Here is a 23,940-nt window from a genome sequence, read left to right as displayed (position 1 = left end):
TTTCAACCCTCAAAAACTCTGTGAATAAAAGTCTTTTTAAAAAGCAAAGCGTTGTACATTTTCATGCTACCAGGATGAGTTTGCTGCCTGTAGAGTACAGCAGCACAGCATATAGTTCAGCACACAAATGATGCAGTTTATATCATCTACTGCTTCACTTTTACCAGAGATTAGTACCTAGTCAATTTTTATTATGTACTTTTATTGTCAAGTGTAGTTTTCTCTCAACCACCGATCAAATACACCTCCAACCCCCATTAGAAAAACAAACAAAAAGAGTTACAACTGCAACTATGAAATGTTGGAATGCAAAAAGATCTAAAATGTGTGCATTTGCCTTCATTGCATATACTGGAAATTCCATGCTTTCTGTATATTGTTGTGACACTTCAAATACAACATTTTAACAATGAAATGAATTCAGCTCCATTTGCAGTCAAATGAAATTGTGAACTAAGGTGAACATCAAAAGTAACAGCAAAGGTTATGTTTTTGGTGAAGAAGAATATCAGGGGCAAACACCAAAAACACCAAAAACCCACCTTAGCATGACTTAACACACATCCTATAGTATTAACATTAAATATGCTAAACTGAGGGAGCTGCACAGAAAATGAGCATTATAGATTCCGTAAAAGTAGCAAAAAAGCCACCGTGAACTCCCTAAAAGGTATGTTCACACCCGAAATAACCAGCTGTCTATTTTGTAACTTTATTCATCAACAGATTTCCAAACCCGATTAAAGATCCTGGGTAAAGGTGTTGCATTTGAAATAATCTGTAGACATAAGTTACATTTCCAAAGTTCACGTACTTCTATTTTGATCGTGGCAAATTCGTTTTTTCCGCGATTTTTTTTTTCTTTTGAGTAAAATTGGTTCAATTAAACATGATGCACGGAGGCGAAAGATCAAATTAGCAGAGGGCACTTTCAAAGGGTGATATCCATAGTCATAAAAGGCAGGGGCTCACTACAGGTTTGTTTCGATGCAAATTTCTGTTCATCCATCTCATCTGCACTGGGTCCATTTACCACATTATGGGTAATTGAATATGTCACACAGCCAGGTGCTGTGTTCTGTCTTTTACGGAGGCAAAACTCTCTTCTCACCTCAAACCATTTGAATAGTACTATACTGTTTTGTTTTTTAAAGCAAATGTTAATTTGATTAAATGTAATGTGAGTTATAATTTGTTCAACTCTTTATTCTGGACATTTATTGATATTTACAGGACATTACAAACCCTGTAACCAATACAACTCATACAGACGCATTAAAATTATTTTAACTTGTATACACACTGTGGAGAATTATTTTTTGGATTTTTTACAATCTAATTCTACAAGTCAAATCGATTTTGCACAGAAGGGCGAGCTCCCTCTTGTGACTTTGATGTTGTTGCAGGACAAAAAGACCATTCTTCTTGTTTTTTTCCACATGTTCACATGGCTTGACGGATTTGTTCCAGATTCTTCTCAATGTTGTCAATAACCTCAACTGCAGCTTGTGGGATCCTTGTTCCTGGGCCAAAGATGGCAGACACACCACTCTGATACAAGAACTCATAGTCCTGCATACACAAAGAGGAGGACATGAATTAAGATGAACCACGGCTAATGTGGAACTTGGCTTCTAGGATGTAGAAGGGAGAAAAATGGGTTAAGCCCATATGTAATCATTTTAATTATGCTAGACTGCATGCAATCAAGATACTCCTAAAGCCTGCTAACATTAGAACCAGCAACCAAACAACAATAGTGTTATCAGTGAGTAAGATGCCTTTCTGATAATGAAAACCTACAGCATTTGTTGCAATTGTACTCAACTTTACTTGATGTATGGTCTGTTTTTGGCTACTGCACTGGCCAAAATGAAATTTCTTTGCTTCCAAATGAGTCTGATCTGATCTGATCTTTTCCAGTAAGTGTCAACAAACCAGCCAGTTTTTTCTCTAAATTAGACCTGGGCCCCTTTTGTACGTGATCCTAGATCTGATTTAAATTTGATCCCTCACCATGTGGCCACTGTTAGAACAATGAGGTTGGAATTCAGGTGTTGCAGAAATCATCATCAGTCAGTATTGGCATATCATAAAATAAACAGCAAGCATTTCCAATTTGTTTGAAACTTATTTGGAAAGACTTCTGCTCAAGCACAAACTGGAAGGAAATATCTTAGCCAAGCAGTGTTGGATGAAAATGTGCATTTGACAGTTGCACAAATAAAGGGTGATATTATAATTGTGAGTTTGTGGCTCACATTTGAGATACATGTGCTCGTGCCTGTTAGTTTAGAACTTTAACGGTATTCACTTTTAAACTGGATACATAGCACTTAAGCATAAATGTCAACCATCAACATTAAGCATCAGAGCGAACAAAAAGAGAATTTTGCATTAAGTCGTGTAATGTATGTATCTCTGCCAGCAGATCGTTTCCAGTGATAACTTCATTCAATTAAAGACAATTCTGCACTCATACTGGGAAGATATGATGCTTTTACATAACATTTACAAATGCTTAAAATATTAGCATTGCAAAATAAAAACTATACAACTCTGTGTCCACACCTGCTGTTAATGTCAAGTGGATGGAGCTTTCTGCCTGCTGAATTACTGCAAATTGCTACAGAATGAATACGCATTCACATGGACTTTCAAATCAAACATGCACAAATCCAATGCTGTGTACTACTGCTGTGGGCTGTAACATGAAAGTCAGAGATTACCTGTGGTGGGATGACACCTCCACAGATGACCAAGATATCTGGTCTGTTGAGCTTCCGTAGTTCCTTGATAAGCTCTGGGACGAGGGTCTTGTGTCCTGCGGCAAGAGTGCTGACCCCAACACAGTGAACGTCTGCATCTACCGCCTGCTGGGCAACCTCAGGAGGAGTCTGTCCATCCGAAAAGTAGAAATCACATATCAGAATGATAATACTGTCCCTTTCCACCCACAAAACAGGCAGTTTCATAATGTGCCACAGAAATGACTACAAACACAAAGCTGTGCCTTTTTAATAGTCTTTATCCATCCTGCATTGCATCACTTTCACTATTTAACTATCAATTAGCAAGATGCTGTTTAATAAACTGCTTAATAAATCCCGTCTATGATACAAATGATGTATTCATGGAGGCTCAAAACTGAGCTGATCACCTGACACATTTCTTGCACAGTTACAGTGGTGTCTTTCTAACTCAGATTTCAGAGTTGGCAAACTGCTTTTTAACACATCACTGTTTTCATTTACAACATCACCAATGCCAAACCTTTTGAGCTGCATGTCCCTGGACTCTATTTCCAAAAGCTACACGTATTTTCCATTTGCCAGGTCCCTGGTTGAGGTTCACATGAAGGTCAGTGAAAAGTATTTTCCTGCACTGTCTAATAAACCATGTAAAACACAGATTTCTTTTTGTGAGCACTGTGCTTTAAATCACAGCCGTTGAACACCACACTTTATTTACTTCCGCGCCGCTGAAAGCTGTGCTTAACGACACAACAAATGATGTCAACAAAGCATGAAAACTGGTGCTGTAGGGCACCTCATCAAAGAATATACTTCAGATCAGGGAGCCATCAGGAATTTACACATTACTTTCATCCACTTGTAGCTTTATCTACTGTGATCAGCATTACATTTATTTGACTTACAGTGATTTATTTTAGCATGTATAGGCTTTGTCAAGCACTGATTAAATTATTTTAACAAGAAGGTTCAAGGTACTTTCTACTTGTGATATGCTCCAAGTGTTTAAACCATTGTACTGACCTGAAAAAGAGGTCCAATGTCCACATCAAAGCCTAGGTCGGCAAACCCTGTGGCGATGACTTTAGCCCCTCTGTCATGGCCATCCTGCCCCATCTTTGCCACCAGCAGTCGAGGATTCCTGCCTTCATGACTCTTAAAGTCCGAGACTCTAAGATGAGAAATTACAAAGTAAATACACAATACTAAAATATTAGAAATCATTATGATTCAGTAGTCAGCGGTTTTTATAGTTTTTTTTTTTACCTATTGTTGGCCAGTGTAATCTCTTCATGCTCCCCAAACTCGCTGCGGTAAGCCCCGCTTACCATCCTTGAGCTTGCCTTGTGATCGCCAAACACTTTCTTCATGGCATCAGTTATTTCACCAACAGAACATCTGTAGAAAAGAGCAAACGGCATCTTCCTCAACACATCTTCACATTCTAACATTAAAAAAAAAGCAGTGCACTAATTCATTTTTATCCCATTTAAGACATAAATGTTAATTTGCTTTTTTACTATATACTATTACTGTTTTATTGCAGCATGTTTAAGTCAATTTTCAAAATGCTAATTAATCAATAATTTCTGGTAATATGAAGCATACCAAAGATTGATATTGAGATTGTAGTAAAAGAGCTCGTAATGTTAAGATTATTATATAAGCTGTGAGGTTGAGTAATGCTGGTCAGTGCCTCTGGGCTGTGCTCAGCATATGGGCTCTTCACACATCAGATCTTGAGAGTATACAAGTGTCTAAGCCAATTTGTCCACATATACAAGTCTCTTAGTCCTCTTAACCACAGCATTTGCCCCCTTAATATATTTTGACTGTAATATAAAACAGCCGCCCAGATGACCCACAAGCTAAACAGCAGAGAATTTTATAGAGGGGAACCTTTTTTCACGGTTTTCAAGGTTTTAGATGTGTCTGTTTTATGTAACCTTTTCATCATGAATCTGGAATATGAGAACATTTGGGAAATAAAGGAAAGGCAGGAAACATTAGGAAAATCAGTTTATATTCAGTATTTGAAGCCGAATTCATAATATAAATATAGGCCTGTCCATTACAATCAAAGATTTAGGTAACTGTGGGAATATGGTTCACCTGGCTCGTGCTGCCTCCACAGCCAGGGCTAAAAGGTTGCCCTCCCTGGTTCGGGCACAATCTTCGATAGCTGCCAGGCACTTGTTTGCTTCATCGGGGTCACGATTTTCCCTCACCTAAAACAAAGGATTCATAATTACACAAATATGGTATTTAGAGCCCAGTTCACAACACTTACCGCTCTCAGCCTTTAGCACATGAACACAATTTATTTGGGACATTTTTACAAAGCTATTTAAAGCACATGTGCACTGTTTATCCTATTTCTTATCCTATATCTTATTTTTAGTCTATTTCCTCTGATGTTACCTCTCGTTCATATGCGTACTTGTGGTGTGAATTAATTCATCTGAATCTAATTCTAGAGCCACTCTATTTAAAATTCCATTTGTTGCTTCGAGCATACGCCTCATGGAAGAAACCATTAACTTCTGGCTAAGGACATTTTCTCACACCTGTTCTGACAGCTACACTTCAAAAGTAATGGCATTTTAATGACTACTGTCCATCTAATGAAAGCAGCAAACCCAACAGCCTTAGGTTGACGATGAAAGCAGGCACATAAGTGTTCCCCTGTCAGTCAGACAACAGTATGGTAGTGCCTGCTCGACAGGTCACCTATTATTATTGTATGCATATATGTTGCATATACAACCAAAAATAAATGAGATTTTAAAATGCAAAGCTGAATAATTCATTTTAAATAATCAAGGATTCTGTAGGACTAGTTTTACTAGGACAAAGAACTAGGTGTTTGGTAAACTTAAAGCCACCGGAGGGACTTTATATGGAAAAGCTTTCTTGTGTACTGCTAATTTAACTAATACTGTGATGCTTTAAAAATGCAGTGTACACACTCTGACATTGGGTTCACAAGTACTAGGAGTTGTGATGTTGTGATTGCACCAATTAATTCAACCAATTCCCTGTAAATTATATGTGACCACGCAATTTAAGAAGTCATAAAAATATCACAACATGCATCACTAGTTAATAATAAAAGTCGTTGTGCTAATATCAATTCAAACAATCACAATCAAAAGCTCTGCAAAATCCTGTGGGGACTGATTAGATAAATTAACTGCTCAAAGATTTAAGATCTTGTAATTCAACGCTTTAAAACGAATGATAATCATTACCATAGGTCATTCACTCATCACCTTTGCTCTTGATTTAGAGGTGTCATAAATGTTGAATGTAACAGTTGTCCAGTGGGCTCATGACACATAGGGGTGGGCAATACAGATAAATTATACAGACAAGCCTGGTGTTCTATCAATGTTTTGTTGTCTTTTCAATCTACCTACCTACCTATATCTATATATTAGGTTTTATTTTAGATGTTGGAGATGTATCTAGCAGTTTATTCTCAAAAGGAAAGCAGACCTTTTTCAGTTTTTCAATCTGCCTCTGTCGTACAACAGTGTTGTCTATGGCCAGAACATCCACAGTTTCCTCTTTTTCCAGACGGTACTTGTTCACCCCAACAATGACTTCTGATCCTAAAAGAAAAGAGGAAAAAACTATTCAAGTATACTGTATTAATTAATAAGAAAAGCAAAATATAATGGTATATGTGTTGACAGAAAGAAACTGTTCAAGTTGAACCAAGAAGCATAACAGGGACCTTATAGTAGATAAACAGTCTTTTTTTTTTTTTAGAGACAGACAGAAAACTTCAGAAAATCCACTTGTGACACAGCACAGAATTCAAGAAAAGCCACTTCAGAAGATTACAGGCAAGTAAATCAGTTCTGGGCCTGAAAGGTCAGTGTTCAAAAATACACAAAAAACAGAGACAAGCTACTGCCATTACTCTTTATATTATCTAAAGATTCCATACAATCTCACAATTAAACCCAAATGTGGAAAAACCAAAATATATCTAAGAGCCTCATATGGTTGATCAGAATTTCAAAGTCCTTCAGAAATAAAGAAAACAAGCAAACTGCCAGCAGTCACAATGTACTGCCAGAGTGAATCCCATAGCCAATGAATATCAATGAGATCAGGCATTGTGGGGATTTAGAGAAAAGCTACCCAGTCTGTGAAGGTTCTGTTCTGCTTCATCAGCATCACATCTGGCATTATGGGTAAGTTAAAGTAAATAAGAAACACAACAAAGCTCCGTTAAACTCAATGATCTCCTCAGACAACACAACAAAACACATACTGTCAGCTTGAGACTAGATATAATCTTTTGTCAGCTGCTTTCCTACAGTCCTTGTTGTAGCTCTGCAATAGAAGCCTCCAAATTTTCTACGGTTTCAACATGGCACTTCTTCAGTTTAAGGGCGTTTTCACTTGGCCAAACTAAATAAATATTCCTTTATATGTAATAATACTGGAAAATGTATGCAATAGTAAGACCACATCAAGAGGTTTTAAAAGGCAAGACACAACCACTGCTCTGTCTGAAGGCAAATGGAAAATGATGCCCAACTAAAACATGTTAAAGAACAATATGCTCATATAATGAAATACAATCTGCACAAAAAAAATAAAAACAATTAGAACAAAAGGAAATGAGAATAACAGCATTAAGTATTTCATGCATTTGAAGATGATGCAAAGACCAAAGCGTAAATGGTTGTGAAAGGTTGCAGATGCCATACCTGAGTCAATGCGGGCCTGTCTACGGGCTGCACATTCCTCGATACGAAGCTTTGGAATGCCCTCGGTCACTGCTCTGGCCATGCCTCCCATCTCTTCGATTTCTTTAATAAACTGTATAGAAGTGAAAATTGGATGGATTTCTTCTGTACTCACTTTAATTCAACATGGCTGAATAAACTAAACATGGACAACACAGTTTAAAAAACTTCAATTTAACAGCAGTATATACGTAAGTAAGAATGTAAAAAAAATATATATATTTTTAGCCTTTAGCCATATATTATGCATAGAATTGGATCTTACTTTTGATATAGTTACTTTGGAAGAAAGTCTAGACTGCTGTCTATTTAGCCCTGCATGTGACAAACCTTCAGAGCTGCATTATAAACATCATCTGTAAGAGCCTCCATCATGTGTGAGCCCCCCCAGGGATCAGCAACTTTGGGGATGCCCGACTCTTCCTGGATGATGATCTGGGTGTTCCTGGCAATGCGAGCACTCTTTACTGTGGGCAAGCCCAAAGCTTCATCGAATGAGTTGGTGTGGAGTGACTGGGTCCCTCCGAACACGGCTGCCATGGCTTCAATGACTGTGCGGATCACATTGTTGTATGGGTCCTAACAGGAGCCATTGTGAAAAGTTGTAACTTTTGGGATCAATTTTAATTTTAACACTTGTGTTTTATTTTAAACCTTAGTGTTATAATGAGTTATAGTTACTTGTTCCGTGAGAGACCAGCCTGACGTCTGGCAGTGCGTGCGGAGGAGGAGAGACTTTGCGTTCTTGGGCTGGAAGTTCTCTTTAATGAGCGTAGCCCATAATCTCCTGCCTGCTCTCAGCTTGGCAATTTCCATGTAGAAATTCATCCCAATACCCCAGAAGAACGACAACCTGACAGCAAGCAATACGTGACAAAAAAAGGAAAACAATCAGTTGTTAAAACCGACTGACGGATTTAAACCCAGAGCAATTCTAATCATTTTTTTCTATTCACTGAGCTTTTATTCTCCTTGAGCTTTATATCAATGCCTTTACCCTCACTACCAGATACAGACTTCACCCTGAGATTTTCTAACCATACACAGATACTGGTGCCATGTTCGTTAAAAGCAGAAGCAAACAACAAACCTCATCCAAGTGTACTACTCAGTTCTGGAGGTTCTAATAAACTGACATGCTGACAAAACCCATATCAGGAAAAGAACACATTTGTGATACACTATTTACAGTATGCCAGAGCAACCTTTCTGCCCTTATCCCTGTGCATCCACATTTTGGAAGCTGAGTGTAGTATTCTGTCCACACTGAACTTCAAGCAATGCCAACTAATGTGGGAAGGCAGACTCAACGTCCAGAGTCGATTATTGTTTCACTAGAACATTGGCTTGGGCAATATACTATTTGAGCTTTTGTGAAAATCCATGCACATGGCAGCTTGTATGTAACCAAAAAAATGCAGTAGAGAATTGCCAAAATATGCTGTTTAGTCTATGAAACTTAAAAGGAAAAATATGCCCATCATAACTTCCAAAAATAAGTCCAACAAAACATATAAGATATCTTTTTCGTTCATCCAAAGCTCCAATACCAAATTTATTTATAACAAAGAAAAACAGCTTATTCTCTGCGTTGCTGCGCTATGATGGAACCAGATAAGGTTTGGCGTTTGTTCACTATTTGCTGGAAAGAAATTAAAATTAAATATCAAAGTAGTTGCTAATTATTGTTGACAAACTTAATATACCCTTGCAGCTCTACAAGGACAACGGATACAGTACACTTTCTTTTATAAATTCTGTACGACAGAATCCTTTACACAAGCTCTAAAGGTTAATAAAAAAGTTACAATGTCAACATGAGCTTTCAATCTTTGTTTGAAGACAAGGGCACGCACTCATCAAGAGTCTAATGGAAATCAAAACAATGTGATGAAGAGCACAACATATTCCATTTCACACAACTGAGTGGCGTTTCTATATTGATTCAGGGCAGCTCCTCTTTGAAGAAGTCAATTTGTGCAGCAGGGCCGAGCTGTGTCCTCAGGTTGTTCCTGAGGATTAAATGCTCATGTAACCCTTCTACTAATAGTAATTGCAAGGCATTAATAAAGTAGGTTGCGGACACATGAAGTAGAGATAATGAAAATGCAATGTAAGGCACAGGATGAAGACAATGCCCACCATTGTTGTTTTGTATATTAGTTTTGTATAGAAATCTTTCCATCTGGCTTTAAATGGAGATGTGTGTATAAAAATGGCTATATTAAATTCAATGTGGTGCTTTAACAGACGCCAAATGCCAAAAATGTTTTGTTGTTCCAATTATTAAAGAGCCTAACTGTACTTGTTGGATATTGTGATTTTGTTATGAACTAAGATTTGCCAGAACTAAGATTTAAAAATGAAGCATATTAAGATTCTCTAAGCCATTCTGAAGAAAGTAATTTGTTTACTGGTCAAAAAAAATCAGGCCTTATTTATATTTATTTAGTTATTTCAGTCTTCCCTTGTTAGAGAGCTTGAAATATTGCAAAGGAGGATCACAAACACTGGGGTTAAGATATTACTCCTTTGTGATGCGTTTGTAAAAATTTTGATGAAATATTTGAAAGAAACCTTATTAAGGCATAACTGTGATCCTACAGTATAAACATGTCTCTCATACACTTAGTAACATCTTACAATATGGTACCTTGGGGCAAATTCATCAATGGTTAAGCCAGCTTTCAGACCAGTGCGACAGTACTCCAGGCCATTAGCGATGGTGTAGGCGAGCTCCAGGATGGCATCTGCTCCAGCTTCCTGAAGATGGTAGCCACTGATGGATATAGAGTTAAACTTGGGCATGTGCTGTGAACATAATCAAGTCAGTGAAAAACTAAATTACAATATTATCAATATAACATATTATGCATGATACAAAAAATATTGTTTTGATTAAAGCACCCCTTTGATATAATGTATATTTCTTCATAAAACTCGCAGTACATACCTTGGAGGTATAAGCAAAGATGTCAGCAATGGCATGCATGGAGGGTTCTGGGGGGAAAATATAGGTATTGCGTACCATAAACTCCTTCAAAATGTCATTTTGAATTGTGCCAGTTAGTTTAGCTTTGGGCACACCCTGCTCCTCTCCAGTGACAATAAACATTGCCAACACAGGGATTACTGCGCCATTCATTGTCATTGAAACAGACATCTTCTCAAGTGGGATTCCATCAAAGAGCATCTTCATGTCCTCGACAGTGTCTATTGCGACTCCAGCCATTCCGACATCTCCATGGACACGGGGGTTGTCTGAGTCATAACCGCGATGTGTCGGGAGGTCAAAAGCCACAGAGAGACCCTGCTGTCCAGCTGAAATGAAAAGAGCCAATAAGAGAGTGAATTACCGATAGGAAAAAAAGAGTTGGAAACAGTAATATAGAGACAACAGAAGCTTATCAACAGGCAGCTGTCAGATATTGCCAATTGACCAACAAACAGCTGACAGCACAACAACACTTATTATTCAACCTGAAATCCTTAGTCCATTGGGTTTTTGTGTCTTTGTTTTCAACTATTTTGGCTTATGCACTCTAAAATGGATTCATGCCTCACTGTAACAACGCTATACTGTAAACTTTAACAGCACAACATATATTTTTCCATTGGCTATTTTATCTAATTGATTTTAGGAGGTCAACATATGATAATCATTTAATAATGACTCATTAGGGTATAGACAAAGTAGTGCTCTTTCAGATGTCTGAGGTGCTACACCTCTCAAAATGAAATGGCATTCTCAAAGAGTTTTTTTATTTTTTTAATAACTGCAGACTTGAAATTTCAGTATTTGTGGTCTGTCCAGGCAAGTTTTTAAAATATTTGGTGTGTGTTCACAAGAATGTGTTCTATCTGGCTCCTTTCTGGCATTATAGGAAGATGTGAAAGCACCATTGTTGAATGTATAACATTTCAGTAACGGCAAATTCTACCTTTTATGTTGTCTTTGTAGAACTTGTTGCTTTCCTCCACAGTGCTGAAACCAGCATACTGCCTGATTGTCCACGGTCTGTATGTGTACATGGTGGGATAAGGCCCCCTAGTGTAGGGAAACACTCCTGGCAAGTCATCAGCACTACCAGCTGAGTCTGCTTTGGTGTATATCGGCTTGATGTTAATTCCTTCAGGTGTGCGCCAGATGAGATCTTCTGGGTTCTTTCCCTTCAGCTGTGCCTTAGCCAGACTGGCCCATTCAGGATGCAGCTCAACCTGGTAAGGACATGGTACGGTGGAGTGGATCAGAGAGCAGTGTTTCAGTACTGGGGACACAGAAGCTCGAAGCAGGGGCCGGGCAGCCAGCCTTGTACATGCCCTCTGTGCAGTCAGCATGCTTACTGCTGTTCAGTCAGACACACATTGGTCACCTGTGGTAGAGAATATGAAGTAGAGAAAAAGTTTAAATGTTGGTGACAGACAGACAAAAATGTTCTAACCATACCAAATTAATTCATGACGAATAAGCTGCTTCATATATAAGCATTTATGTCAAGAAGCTCCTCACCAATTTGAGATGAATATAATTTGCATTATTACTTATTTCTGTAGATAGCTTACAGTTAGCAAAATCTTTATCGATAATGTTTGATACTGACATTTCAAACATACACAGGCCAGACTATTAACGCTACAAGTTTGCAACTTAACAAATGTCGGAATTATGACAGGGAAAATATTAGCTAGCCAGCCAGTGTTTTCAGCTTTGTTTGTTCTGCTGAACAAACAAACGAATACGACAATGCGTTTCCTTTAAGTCATAAGGACCTGATGTGACTTTACAAACTGCAATACGCTTTGTTGACGAGTGAACTGTTAAAAAGGTGAAACATGCAAATTAGTGTTGGAATAAAGAGACCACCGGAGCTGTTAGCTCTCTGCTAAGCCCTGTTAGCTAATGCTAACCTGTCTCATCGGGGAAGAGGGCAAAAACAACTGAAACCGCCCTGAGAGTTTATGCAGCTGCATATGTTTCGTAGCACACATTACTATGTATTTAAAGATTAATTTCTGACCTTGTAGACTGCTATGCTCTTCAGGCTGACGAAAGGCGTGTGTCCGTCTATCCAATAAAGTTTCACAACATTAGCAGTCAGCCAATCCCGTGCTACAGTCACTGGACAAACTTTGACCTCGGACACAGGAAGTAAATACTGAAGTCAAGATTGTTACATTTCGTAGAGATCAGCGATGTTCACAGCTGTTTCACGGCTGTTATTTAACGTTACACAAGTGACTTTAGATTATAATTTCCTAGACTGACATAAACCATATTATTCATACACACACGTGTAAATATGTATTTACACACATATACACACACACGTGTGTGTGTGTGTGTGTGTATATATATATATATATATATATATATATATATATATATATATATATATATATATATATATATATATATATATATATATATATATATATATTCATTTTTTTATTTTTTTTTACTATGGCTGTTCTCTTTCAGGGGTCACCACAGCGCATCACGTGCCTCCATCTAACCCTGTCCTCTGCATCCTTCTTTCTCACACCAACTAACTTCATGTCCGCTCTCACTACATCCATAAATCTGCTCTTTGGTCTTCCTCTAGACCTCCTGCCTGGCAGCTCCAACCTCAGCATCCTTCTATTGATATACCCACAGTTTCTCCTCTGAACATGTCCAAACCACCTCAATCTGGCCTCTCTTACTTTAACATCAACACATCTAACATGAACATGTCTCTCTGATGTCCTCATTCCTGATCCTCTCCATCCTCGTCACTCCCAAAGAGAACCTCAACATCTTAAGCTCTTGGATGCAGACCCATCTCCACCTTGAACTCCTCTGTCACACCTACAGCAGACCTCACCACGGTCTAACAGCTCTCATACATGTCCTGCACCACTCTAACATACTTCTCTGCCACTCCAGACGTCCTCATACAATACCACAGCTCCTCTCTTGGCACCCTGTCATATGCTTTCTCTAAATCTACAAAGACACAATGCAGCTCCCTATGACCCTCTCTGTACTTCTCCATCAGCATCCTCAAAGCAAATATTGCATCTGTTGTTTTCTTTCTATGCATAAAACCCATATTGCTGCTCACAAATGTTCACCTCTGCCCTTAGCCGAGCTTCCACTACTCTTTCCCAAAACTTCATTGTTTGGCTCATCAGCTTTATTCCTCTGTAGTTGCCACAGCTCTGCACATCTCCCTTGTTCTTAAAAATGGGCACCCGTACACTTCTCCTCCAGTTCTCAGCATCCTCTCACTCTCCAAGATCTTGTTAAACACACTAGTCAGAAACTCTACTCACACCTCTCCTAGACACTTCCATACCTCCACAGCTATGTCATCAGGACCACCTGCCTTTCCACTCTTCAACATACTCTTCACTTCACTCTTACAAATATTTGCTACTTCCTGCTCCACACCAGTCACCTCTTCTACTCTTCGTTCCCTTTCATTTTCCTCATTCATCCACTCTTCAAAGTTCTCCTTCCATCTTCCCATCACACTCCTGGCACCTGTCAATACATTTCCATCCTTATCTTTAATCACACTAACCTGCTGCACATCCTTCCCATTTCTATCTCTTTGTCTGGCCAACCTGTACAAATCCACCTCTCCCTCTTTAGTGTCCAATCTAACATACAAGTCCTCATATGCTCAGTGTTTGGCCTTTGCCACCTCTACCTTCACCTTACGCTGTATCTCCCTGTACTCCTATCTACTCTTTTCAGTCCTCTCAGTGTCCCACTTCTTCTTAGCTAACCTCTTTCTCTGTGTACACTCCTGACCTTCCTCGTTCTACCACCAAGTCTCCTTGTCCACTTTCCTCTTTCCCAATGACACACAAGGTACCCTCCTCCCTGATCACATTAGCTGTAGTGGTCCAGTCATCTGGAAGCACCTCCAAACCACCCAGAGTCTGTCTGTGTTCCTCCCTGAAAACTACACAACATTCTTCCTTTTTCAATTTCCAGCACTTCATCCTCTGCTCTGCCTTTGTCCTCTTCATCTTCCTCACCACCAGACTCATTTTACACACCACCATCCTGTGTTGTACCCTGTAGGCAAACGGTACCCGTGGCGATCGTTGTTAACCCGGGCCCGGCCGATCCGGTATGGAAGACATTTTCGGTGTGAAAGTCACGATTCGCATTTTTTTCTCGCATATATATATAATTACCTCCTCTAGTATAAGAATTTCTGTTATCACCAATTTAAAAATTACACACACAACATTTCCTCAACATAGTACATGCCAGTTTTATTCAGCAGTTGGTCAATAAACTGTCATAGCAGTAGCAATGGCTCTTACACAGATCTGTATAGTATTGGATTGATTGGATAGAGTACACTTGTAGTAAATGTATGTGAGGGGTATAAAATATACCAAGCACAGCAACATCATTCAGAGCATTCAGCAGGACAAACCTTTATCAAAGTGGCAATGCAGACAGTGGTATATAATGCCCAGTTAATATACAGAGCAGAAGTATTGTACTCTCAACACATGTAACCCTGTCATTGAAACTGTAAGGCAATATGTTTGGATTGGAACCCAGTATAGCTTTTCTTCAGATGACTAATTTCCTCTTGGTTCACCAAAATTTACATCTTGAAATTAAATCCAATAGAAAGTATCTCTAACAGAAACCAAAAAGTGGTATATGTGTGTGTGTGTGTGTGTGTGTATGCAAAAGTCTTGCATGATGTGACCAATGCATTGCCATATTTATTATGTCATGACAGCAACAACGCAGCAACAAATACGTTTAAATATTGAAATAAAGAAGACAGTAGAAATCAAATAAGATGAAGCAGGTAAATGGTGAGAGGAAGCAGCCAGTATGGTCTCCCTGTGGAAATAGGTTGTGGCGAGTGCATCCTCACGAACCTTCAGTCTTCATATTTTAATGACGGATATCATTCCAGCTTGAGCAGTTCCACATCGAATATAAGTGTGGCATTTGGTGGGATGACACCAGGGTGGCCTGTCGCTCCGTAAGCCATATCTGGTGTGCAGGTGATTTTAGCCCTCTGGCCCAGGCTCATCTGGAACATGTGAAGATAAAAAACGAAACAATCACATCTTGTCAAAACACATCAAGCTCAGTATATAGGAATCACTACACAACTGCTGCTGCCCAAGGTTAGATCAGAATTAAGTATTTTGGAATGATCTGCCAGTCTCAGACAAACATTGTAGCTCTATCTGAGTCTTTGCTCAAAGTCTGCATGTGTGTGCACATCACAGTGGGTCCTCGAGTTCTTGCAGCGTGGATTCAAGTCTTAACAGAAAGCTTTCAGATATATTTCATAACATCGTAGCTCAACACAACATGCAGATGCAATTGTAGCTTTGGCACTTAAAGACAAGTCTGAGATGGAAGGAGAGCACTGTGCCTGGATTTACGACTGTAGGCTGTGGGTTAATAGAGTGCGGATGAAATAGTGAAGAAAGGATCCATTTGTCAGGACAGATCGCCTAACAAAAGTGGATTCTTAAAGCCAAAGCAAGGGTTTGATAAGCTGGTCTCACTATCAATGAACTGAGTGTCTTCTGATGGTGAGTGGGTCTGTTTGTGTTGTGCAGCAGTTCTAAAGGCAACAATACTCAGGCACAAAGTGCACAATTTTCAACCACAAATGTCTTGTGGATTGAGCAGCATAGCCGAGATGTTAAATGTCTTGATATCTGTACTTGTCCTTAGCAGACTCTAGAGTCACAGATGTCTGTGCTGCCCATCAGCAATTGTTAGTAATCGTCCCCTCTTACCTGTGCTACTCCTTCCTCCCAGCCCTTAATGACCTCTGACCGTCCAATCTTGAACTTAAAGGGCTTGTTCCTGTCTCGAGAGGAGTCGAACTTTTTCCCATTCTGCAGCATACCTGCCCAAGAGACATTAGATAAACAAAAAATAGTAGTTGTAGAGGTGATCTTACTCGAATCTGACTCTCCTGAAGCTTCTGCACATACTTCACTCCGGAGATCGTTGTTAGACAAACATCGAACATTTATTGTACTTGCTTCTCAACTTAGCTGATGACAGATCAATTATACATACAACTTTAAGCACAGTAATCTCACAAGCACGTTCACTAGCAGTTTCAACAAAAAGTTTCAATAACTAGTTTCTCAAAGTATGTCTGAATTCATAGAACTCGGTAAGAAACCGTGTGCCTCTAAAGCTACACACAGAACCTTTTTCTTCTGCCTTGTTGCGCGCAGTCCACACCTTTCTTGTAGTCAGTTCCTCTGCTTCAGTTACTGTGTCACGTTTGCACCCTTCAGTAGCTGAGCTGAACTGCATCTCTCTTTAACAAACCCTTAGCATTGCATTGTTTCCTTGACCACTGGTCAACAAGCTTAAAGGTAAACTACAAAGGCAACTATCAAAAGCAAACTATCGAAGCTACATATGGTGTCACTAATGACATAATCAGCACGCAGACACATCACAAAAACACATTACATAAAAAAATTACATTACACACAGACACACATTACATAAAACAAATAACTGAACTATGGACCCTTGGTTGGCTCATACAGTAGTCAAGTGTGACAATTTACCTATTGTGGTAATTACATAAAATAAACATGGAGGGAACATATATTTGTATGGTTGTTTATACATCTGTCAAGTTATTTGGTCTTATGACTTGAAGTACTGTATTTAGCCTTAAGGCACTGTTGGCATTTATCGCTTTGTGATGCCAGATCAGTGTACACCCTTTCCTCATTCAGAATGTGGCATTTTAAGATTAGGACTAAAGAAACACTGGCTCCAGTCTGAGAAATTATTCTGGAAATGTTTCTTATCAGGATCTTGGGTCAATTTCAATTACACAAATGAATAAAGGGAATGGGAATCAGGAAGCACTGACCTGGTTTAGTGGATTATTTTTAAAATTAACTAGGCCATTGCTCTCCTCTATCTAGACCAAAGGGAGAAAAAGGAGACAAAGGCAGAGCAGTGCTTATTGAACACTGACCAACCACTGGGCCATGACAATAACACTGGGATCATTAAACACTGGAAAAGAAACATTGCTATCCTATTTAATTTGTGGTATTAACATGCCTATTTGCCACTTTCACTTGAAAGGACTCAACCTGCCATCCGACATGATATTTTGTCACTTTTATATCTTGTGAACTTTCTTTCCTTTTGAATGGACAAGATAACAACTCCACAACAATGCATACTTTAGGACACTTTTTTATTTTCAGTCCACACTGATGTTCCTTTGTGGAATAAATAATATTCAAACGGTAGATAAACAATACTATGGAAATTTTAGCTGTGTGATGTGAGATTCAGTGCTCATCGAGCAGCACACGCTAATTGACTAATCAAAGCTTGCCTTCTCAGAAATCCTCCACTGTAGCCAGAAAAATTAAGAAGCTCATATTAAAGTTGTGTTACACCCAGGGGTAAATAGCATAACAACCAAAAGGTGACCATAAAATGAACATGAAGTAATATAAAATAATCTTGTTTATGAACTTATTACTTTAACCTTGTCAATATCCTAAATTATACTACTTATAGTAGTAGTATTATACTACTAATTACAGGAATGCATATTGTGGACGAGGAGGCAATTGGAAACAGTGGTATACGTGCCCCTGTCCCAACTGCCAAACTCCCAAAAGTGTTCCTGGCTTTACTTTTTAAAATTAGCACATTTTCCCAAAACAATCAAATTTCTTTGTTACAACATATGAATGTTGTCTTTATACTATATACAACCAAAAAGAGGTTTCATAGGATTTGCATATCATTGCATGCTCATTTTATTTACATTTTTGCAGCATCACAACTTTTCTGGAAGTATGACATGTCAGTAGACAAATGAACGCATTCCTTTGGTGGCATTGGCCCATTGTGAGAAATTTTGCGTGTAAGATTTTTAAGGTTTTTCTTAGATTTGCAGTAATTCAACAAGTGTGAATGCTTCGCATTAGGTTGTGCGTTAACTGACATTTAGCAACGGTGTCTTGCTCATCTAGTCCTGTGAATGTTAGTACTGTAGTCATTCTCCTCTTTCATATCCCCTAAAATTAGTAGGTCTATCATTTCCAAGAATCACAGTAGCCCAGATATCATTGGCCTGGGTCCAGTCCAGCCTCAGAGTCATCAAGTGCACACACCAAGGCGAATACCACCTGCTACAGGGCATTCGAGTAGCACAGACGCAGAAAGGTGGTTTCACTTACTGTCAGTACTGCCTGCAACGTGCAAGAAAACACTAACTGGCAGTGGTTGCTGGTGGCGAGCCAGTGAGGGATCATACCCTAGGTGTTGCACTAATGAGTCCTATAAGTTGGCTCGCGTGTTTGTTGAGAGGATGCTCAACAGACACTTTCAACAGGGGGCATTGTTGTGCACCTGCACACACACATTTTGCTGTTATGTATGAGTAGTAGTTAACAACTCCTAAGTGTATTGAACTGTGTATCAGGTAGTGTGTATCAGGTGTATCAGGGACTCTGGCACACAGTGGCAACTGGCTAAAATCAGTTTCAGGAAAAACACCACCTGCTTCTGGTTTACTGTGGAAAATACAAAGAAGTATCTAAAGGGGTCATACAGATGGTTTAAAACATACGTTTTACACTGCAATGTGTTATGTAATTTACACTGCCTTGTGTTTGCTTTATGTAGATACAGACAGCTAAGCAAAATGTTTCACTCGTGGGTGTAAAACTTTATCTTACAGAAAAGCAAAGACTACTAAAGCAAATTAACTCCAAAACTCCACTAGTATCAGTGCTCTGTTATCACTCTGTGGACAGCTATGCATGGGTGGAGCGTCTGCAAAAAATAAAGCAGGACCCATTCCTTCCTGGCTCCGAGGCTATCTCTCCCCATGAGGGGCTTTCACTTGCTAGGGCTCTGACTACATCTGCAAAAAAAAAAGAAAAAAGTAGCACACAGGGGTGGGGTTATTTTTACTCAGCTTACTGCATCCTGTCTCGCCCCCGTCTAGGATGGCTGCCAGCACAACAACCCCCTTGGTCCAAGTGTGGATGAAATTAGATATGTGTCAAGCTATCTGTCTACGGTAGGCTTACTTGTGTTTCCGCGTTTTACAGCTGCAAGCACACGTCTCAATAAAACTAAAAAAACTGCTCATGCTTCATTAATAAATCGAGCACAAGTCATAGTGTAATTAATTGTATTTTCAGCAACAACAATAAACAGCAAACTCAACAACGAAGGATGGGCAATCTAAAAATGATCCTCGGCAGTGGCTTAAAAGTTACTCTGTTACATTATGGATGCCAAAAAGGTAAATCCTGAACATGACTGGGGGTTGTACTGGTTCTTTGGCAGACAAATGAGGATTGTTAGATGATACAAAACATAGTTATTTTTCGACTCATTCATGTCCCACACTTTATTCAGGAAGACCAAAAATGACAGACAGCAGGCCATGAAACCCAACTCAAAGACTGCATTGATTGATAGGATTTAGCGAATGTCTAAACTGATTTTTATTTTAGAAGCTAATATTAGATTTCCATCACTCACGAATCTTTGGATTGAAAACTTCCCATGGCATTCAAACAAAACAATTTCCATTAGGGTCTCCTGACATACAATCCCATTCCTCAGTCTATCTATTTCTGTGTCCCACACCAAGAGGCATAGGGTTCAGCACGTTTCACGGTGCAAGTCTGGAGTTCAAACATGGTAAGGAATGACGTCCACATTTAGGCATGACATCATATCCAGTAATCCTGTTGCTCCAAAATTTTAGCAGGCTGCTGTAGTTTTCTTTTTTCTTTTAACTGATATCATAACTACTTACATGTTCTACCTCTAGTGAATGCCTGTTATACTGAGAAACCTCTAAGCTCTTCTCAAATCTGTCATCTCACCCTGAGCTTTGGGCCACTTGTACATGTACAGTATTTGTGATTGGACTGGGAATGAATGAAAGCATACAGTATAGCAAATAATCTAAGAGTGAAACAGATAAAAATGAATCTCGATCCAAACTGAGCCACACCAGCCTGCTAGTCTAGCGCTGAGATGCTGAGGTGCTGTTAATGGAGCGGCTGTGCTATAAGAAGATTTCCACTAAGGCATGAATGAAACAAGTATGTGTGTGAAAAAGTAAGCAGCTTTCCTAATTATTTTGTCCTGCCACTTTCATGACGCCAGAGGCTTAGTACCCTTGAGGCAATGAGCACTCTGCTAATTTGGGTACAACCACAACTCACAGTCAGAGTCAGAGGAGGGTCACACATATCAGCTTGTTCTCTGTGCTGTGGCATGTGTGTATCTGCATTTTTTAAATCCCAGAGGTGAAAGTGAGCATCAACGAGATAGAACAGTGTGAGGAGAGTATCAGAGATTTTCTGCGTGAGTTACGCTCTCTCATGTTAAATGCTGGAACAGAGTGGTTTCAAATCTAATTATGAATTGGGAAATCTCTCTTTCTCCTAGCTCTTACTGTTCTTACTGTTTCTCTTTGCTATCTGGAAAACGAACACCCGTGCAGGGTGGAGCTGTGAGTGCAGTCTGTGGCCAAGCCAACTGGAAGACTTGGCAAGGCCAAATCTACAGCTAAACTATTACCGGTACTATCTCCTTATCAGATCCTCATCTAACCTTGTCGTTGAACCTAAATAAAACAAAAGTGGGTAATTACTGTCCTTACACACGGACTGACAATACCAATTCAAGGAAGAATATAAATCCATCTCAATTGCTTCCAGCAATGTAAGAGATTACACTAAGACACAATACAATAAGAATGTGAGCAAATTGAAAATAAAATGATAAAGTGTTTTGTTTATATATTTAACAGAGCCACATAAGGTTGCAAATATATATTTTTAATGAAAAAACAACCCTCAGCTAATCCTTTGTCATCTGTTCAACACCTAAATAACAGTACTTTTGTTGCTCTTTTGTTGCATATATTAAAATTAGAGTAGAGTCCGACAATATGAGTCAGACACGCTCAAGATAACTCTGTCTGCTTTATACTCAGTACAGTTCTCGATAGAGGTCATAGCCAGGTTCTAGCACATCCTGGTGTTAAGAGATCATAAGGACAGAACACTGTAGCCAGCATTACTTAGTTCCGAGAACTTGCAAGAACGGAAACCACAGGTAATGATGTTATCAAAGAACAGGAAACAGAGACATAAAGTCATCACTATGTACAATTGTCTAGTGGGGGTGAAGTGCTAATGGAAAGCAAAACTCATTATTTGCTTTTTTTAATTTACCATTTAAACACTGGCACATACAGGAAACCAGAACCTCCATGCAAAGAGCAAATGGCGACCAAACCCTCTCTATGCATGACTCATGTGGAGTGCACAATACAGCAGTTTCATGAAGTGAGAGGTATCATTTCCAATTATAGCTAAATTCATTACTGCAGGAGCTGATCTCTGCAGGGATCAGACCAGAAGGGGAAATGCTGAGCATCACAACATTTGTAATCATGTGTTGGGCTTGTGTCTTTTGGGACTACAACCACACACATTAGTTAAACAGAGCCTTGATGCTTACATAATCTAAATCATTTCAAATAAGTGTGTGAAAACAAGAAATCAATGTACTCACGTATTCTCATATTAACACAGTATGAGGAACGGTGAGCAAATCAGGAACAACCATGAATGGGTCATTAAATAACACAGTACAGTGTAACAATAGTCACATGCTCGAATCAGACAGGTTTACTGGAGACACAATGCTACAGAGCATGCAGTAACTTTTACGACTATGTAATAACCCTTTGATACACAGACAGAGGAATGACATGTGAACTAGGTTTTGTTTACTTTCTGTCTGACCTAGTTGTCTGGACTGGCAACCCTGGGACACAGAATAACTAGAATGTATTTCCCAAGTGTCCTACTGCCCCGCCTCAATATGGGGCAATCTGAAGAGGGACAAACAGGAAAAAAGAAAGCCTGCATTTCTGTGTGTCTTTGTGTGTGTGGGTGTGTGTGTGTGCGTGTGCGTGCCACCATAAAAACGCTCCTCCGCCAAAACCACCAAAACGCTCCTTTAAATTAAAACCTAATTAATATTTTCTGGCTGGGGTGACAGCTCCACCCTATCTAAGTTGTAGTAAGACACAAGTACATACATGTCTCACAGAATGTGAGAGGATTTGGGCTGCAAACTGATCCATGTCATACTGCAGGTATTGTCAAAACACACACACACACACAGGATTACATTTTCTGTCTCAACAAGGAGAAAGGAAAGATCCCTGTTCCTGGTTTCGTGGTTTCCAAAAGCAAAGTAAGAGTCAGTTACCTATGTAATGAACAACACACGTCTGGCCCTTCTTCGGAAATGTTCTGCCTGTTAAAAAAAAAAAGACAAAAAGTGTTATTGTGAGTTTGTACGTCTGGGAGGCTCAGGGGGTAAACACCCAGATTAACAATGACTGAGTTAAGTCTACTGAGGCAGGAGTGCTGTTCCCTCATATGCCACCACACAGACCAACATCTGTTAGCCTGTTACTTTGGAAAAATAAGCCTCTGGGCTAAAGGTTCACTGTAAGTACAAGACTCTGAAATGCATCCGATAACAATACTGTGAGAAATGACTGTGAGAAATGACATTAAGCCTTTGAACGGGCTTTGTGGATCTACCTAATCGTACCTGTTCCTAGTGTTCAAATCACAGTTACATTGGTCAACGTTCAATTTAAATAGTAAGCTTAGCAAATTTAACCCAAATTTAAGAATGGAGAATTCTAGAAAGATGCTGCACAGACTTCAGTGGTGATGAATAACACAGTAAATATGTGAGCTTTCCAAATCCCTGCTCGTTTCCCTTAAACCACTATTAGCTTACTGGCGAGTAAACTGCCTTTGCAGTTATATCACTGAACGTGATATTTAATGTTAGGTATGTTCATATTTAACAAAGACTTCAACGAGATTCCGGGGAACTACCGAGCCCCACCACCCCCGCATCAAAGCACACACAGGCGGATAAATCAACTTACCATCACCGGGAGATATTGTCTCGACTTCCACGCCCATGGTTGTGCCACTTGACAGATTAGCTCTGAAACATAAAGCCTAAAAAGGAGTTTCGAAAACTACTGTTGGGTGTTTTGCGGCTACAAGTCGGGTAATATCGGCGGAAACCATGCATTCGCCGACCACTACTAACCCGTAGATGCAGCCAACCGAGACCCAGACAAGATCTTTTCTGACGTACAGCGACACAGCGTCGAGATGTTCGACTACACCACTTACGTCGTCTTCAGCTGCGTCACATACCTGCGCCGCACTGCAGAGGGGCAACGATTCGAGTGAAAACACGAATGTTGTCTTATCCTTAGACATATTTTATTTTTACGTTAGTTAGATTCTGCATCATAGTAAATGTTTAACTTGTTTTCGTTCTATTA

At 39.4% G+C, this 23,940-nt stretch overlaps 2 protein-coding genes across 3 annotated transcripts; both read right to left on the bottom strand.

The window, feature by feature from the left end:
* Window positions 1-181: 181 nt before the first annotated feature.
* mmut (methylmalonyl CoA mutase) lies at window positions 182-12,679 on the bottom strand. Of its 2 annotated transcripts, none has more exons than XM_067482255.1 (13): window positions 12,538-12,679; window positions 11,461-11,892; window positions 10,473-10,840; window positions 10,173-10,330; window positions 8,201-8,372; window positions 7,850-8,098; window positions 7,481-7,592; window positions 6,252-6,367; window positions 4,866-4,981; window positions 4,020-4,151; window positions 3,777-3,924; window positions 2,730-2,897; window positions 182-1,572 (listed from the first exon to the last, which is right to left on the bottom strand). In XM_067482255.1, exons 2-13 carry the CDS (start codon window positions 11,855-11,857, stop codon window positions 1,444-1,446), a joined length of 2,265 nt encoding a protein of 754 aa, XP_067338356.1. In that variant the 5' UTR covers window positions 11,858-11,892; window positions 12,538-12,679; the 3' UTR covers window positions 182-1,443. The 2 variants fall into 2 exon arrangements, with proteins under 2 accessions (XP_067338356.1, XP_067338357.1); XM_067482256.1 differs by lacking the exon at window positions 12,538-12,679 and adding an exon at window positions 12,428-12,537.
* A 2,086-nt stretch (window positions 12,680-14,765) lies between these two features.
* fkbp1b (FKBP prolyl isomerase 1B) lies at window positions 14,766-23,764 on the bottom strand. The gene is made up of 4 exons (XM_067481981.1): window positions 23,530-23,764; window positions 22,830-22,877; window positions 16,304-16,416; window positions 14,766-15,579 (listed from the first exon to the last, which is right to left on the bottom strand). The coding sequence occupies exons 1-4, from the start codon at window positions 23,564-23,566 to the stop codon at window positions 15,451-15,453; spliced, it is 327 nt and encodes a 108-aa protein (XP_067338082.1). The 5' UTR covers window positions 23,567-23,764; the 3' UTR covers window positions 14,766-15,450.
* Window positions 23,765-23,940: the final 176 nt, after the last annotated feature.

This window comes from Channa argus, chromosome 17, assembly GCF_033026475.1.
Source record: "Channa argus isolate prfri chromosome 17, Channa argus male v1.0, whole genome shotgun sequence".
Classification (NCBI taxonomy): Eukaryota; Metazoa; Chordata; class Actinopteri; order Anabantiformes; family Channidae; genus Channa; species Channa argus.
This window is presented reverse-complemented; position numbering and strand designations above follow the sequence as displayed.

Coding starts and splice junctions, on each gene's coding strand:
- mmut (XM_067482255.1), bottom strand. CDS start 11,857: ATGCTGACTGCACAGAGGGCATGTACAAGGCTGGCTGCCCGGCCCCTG. Junction 10,841..11,460: donor CTACAAAGACAACATAAAAG/GTAGAATTTGCC, acceptor TTTTCATTTCAG/CTGGACAGCAGGGTCTCTCT. Junction 2,898..3,776: donor ACATTGGACCTCTTTTTCAG/GTCAGTACAATG, acceptor TCGGATGGACAG/ACTCCTCCTGAGGTTGCCCA.
- fkbp1b (XM_067481981.1), bottom strand. CDS start 23,566: ATGGGCGTGGAAGTCGAGACAATATCTCCCGGTGATG. Junction 22,878..23,529: donor GACAATATCTCCCGGTGATG/GTAAGTTGATTT, acceptor TTTTTTTAACAG/GCAGAACATTTCCGAAGAAG. Junction 16,417..22,829: donor GTGTGTTGTTCATTACATAG/GTAACTGACTCT, acceptor TCTCTTGGGCAG/GTATGCTGCAGAATGGGAAA.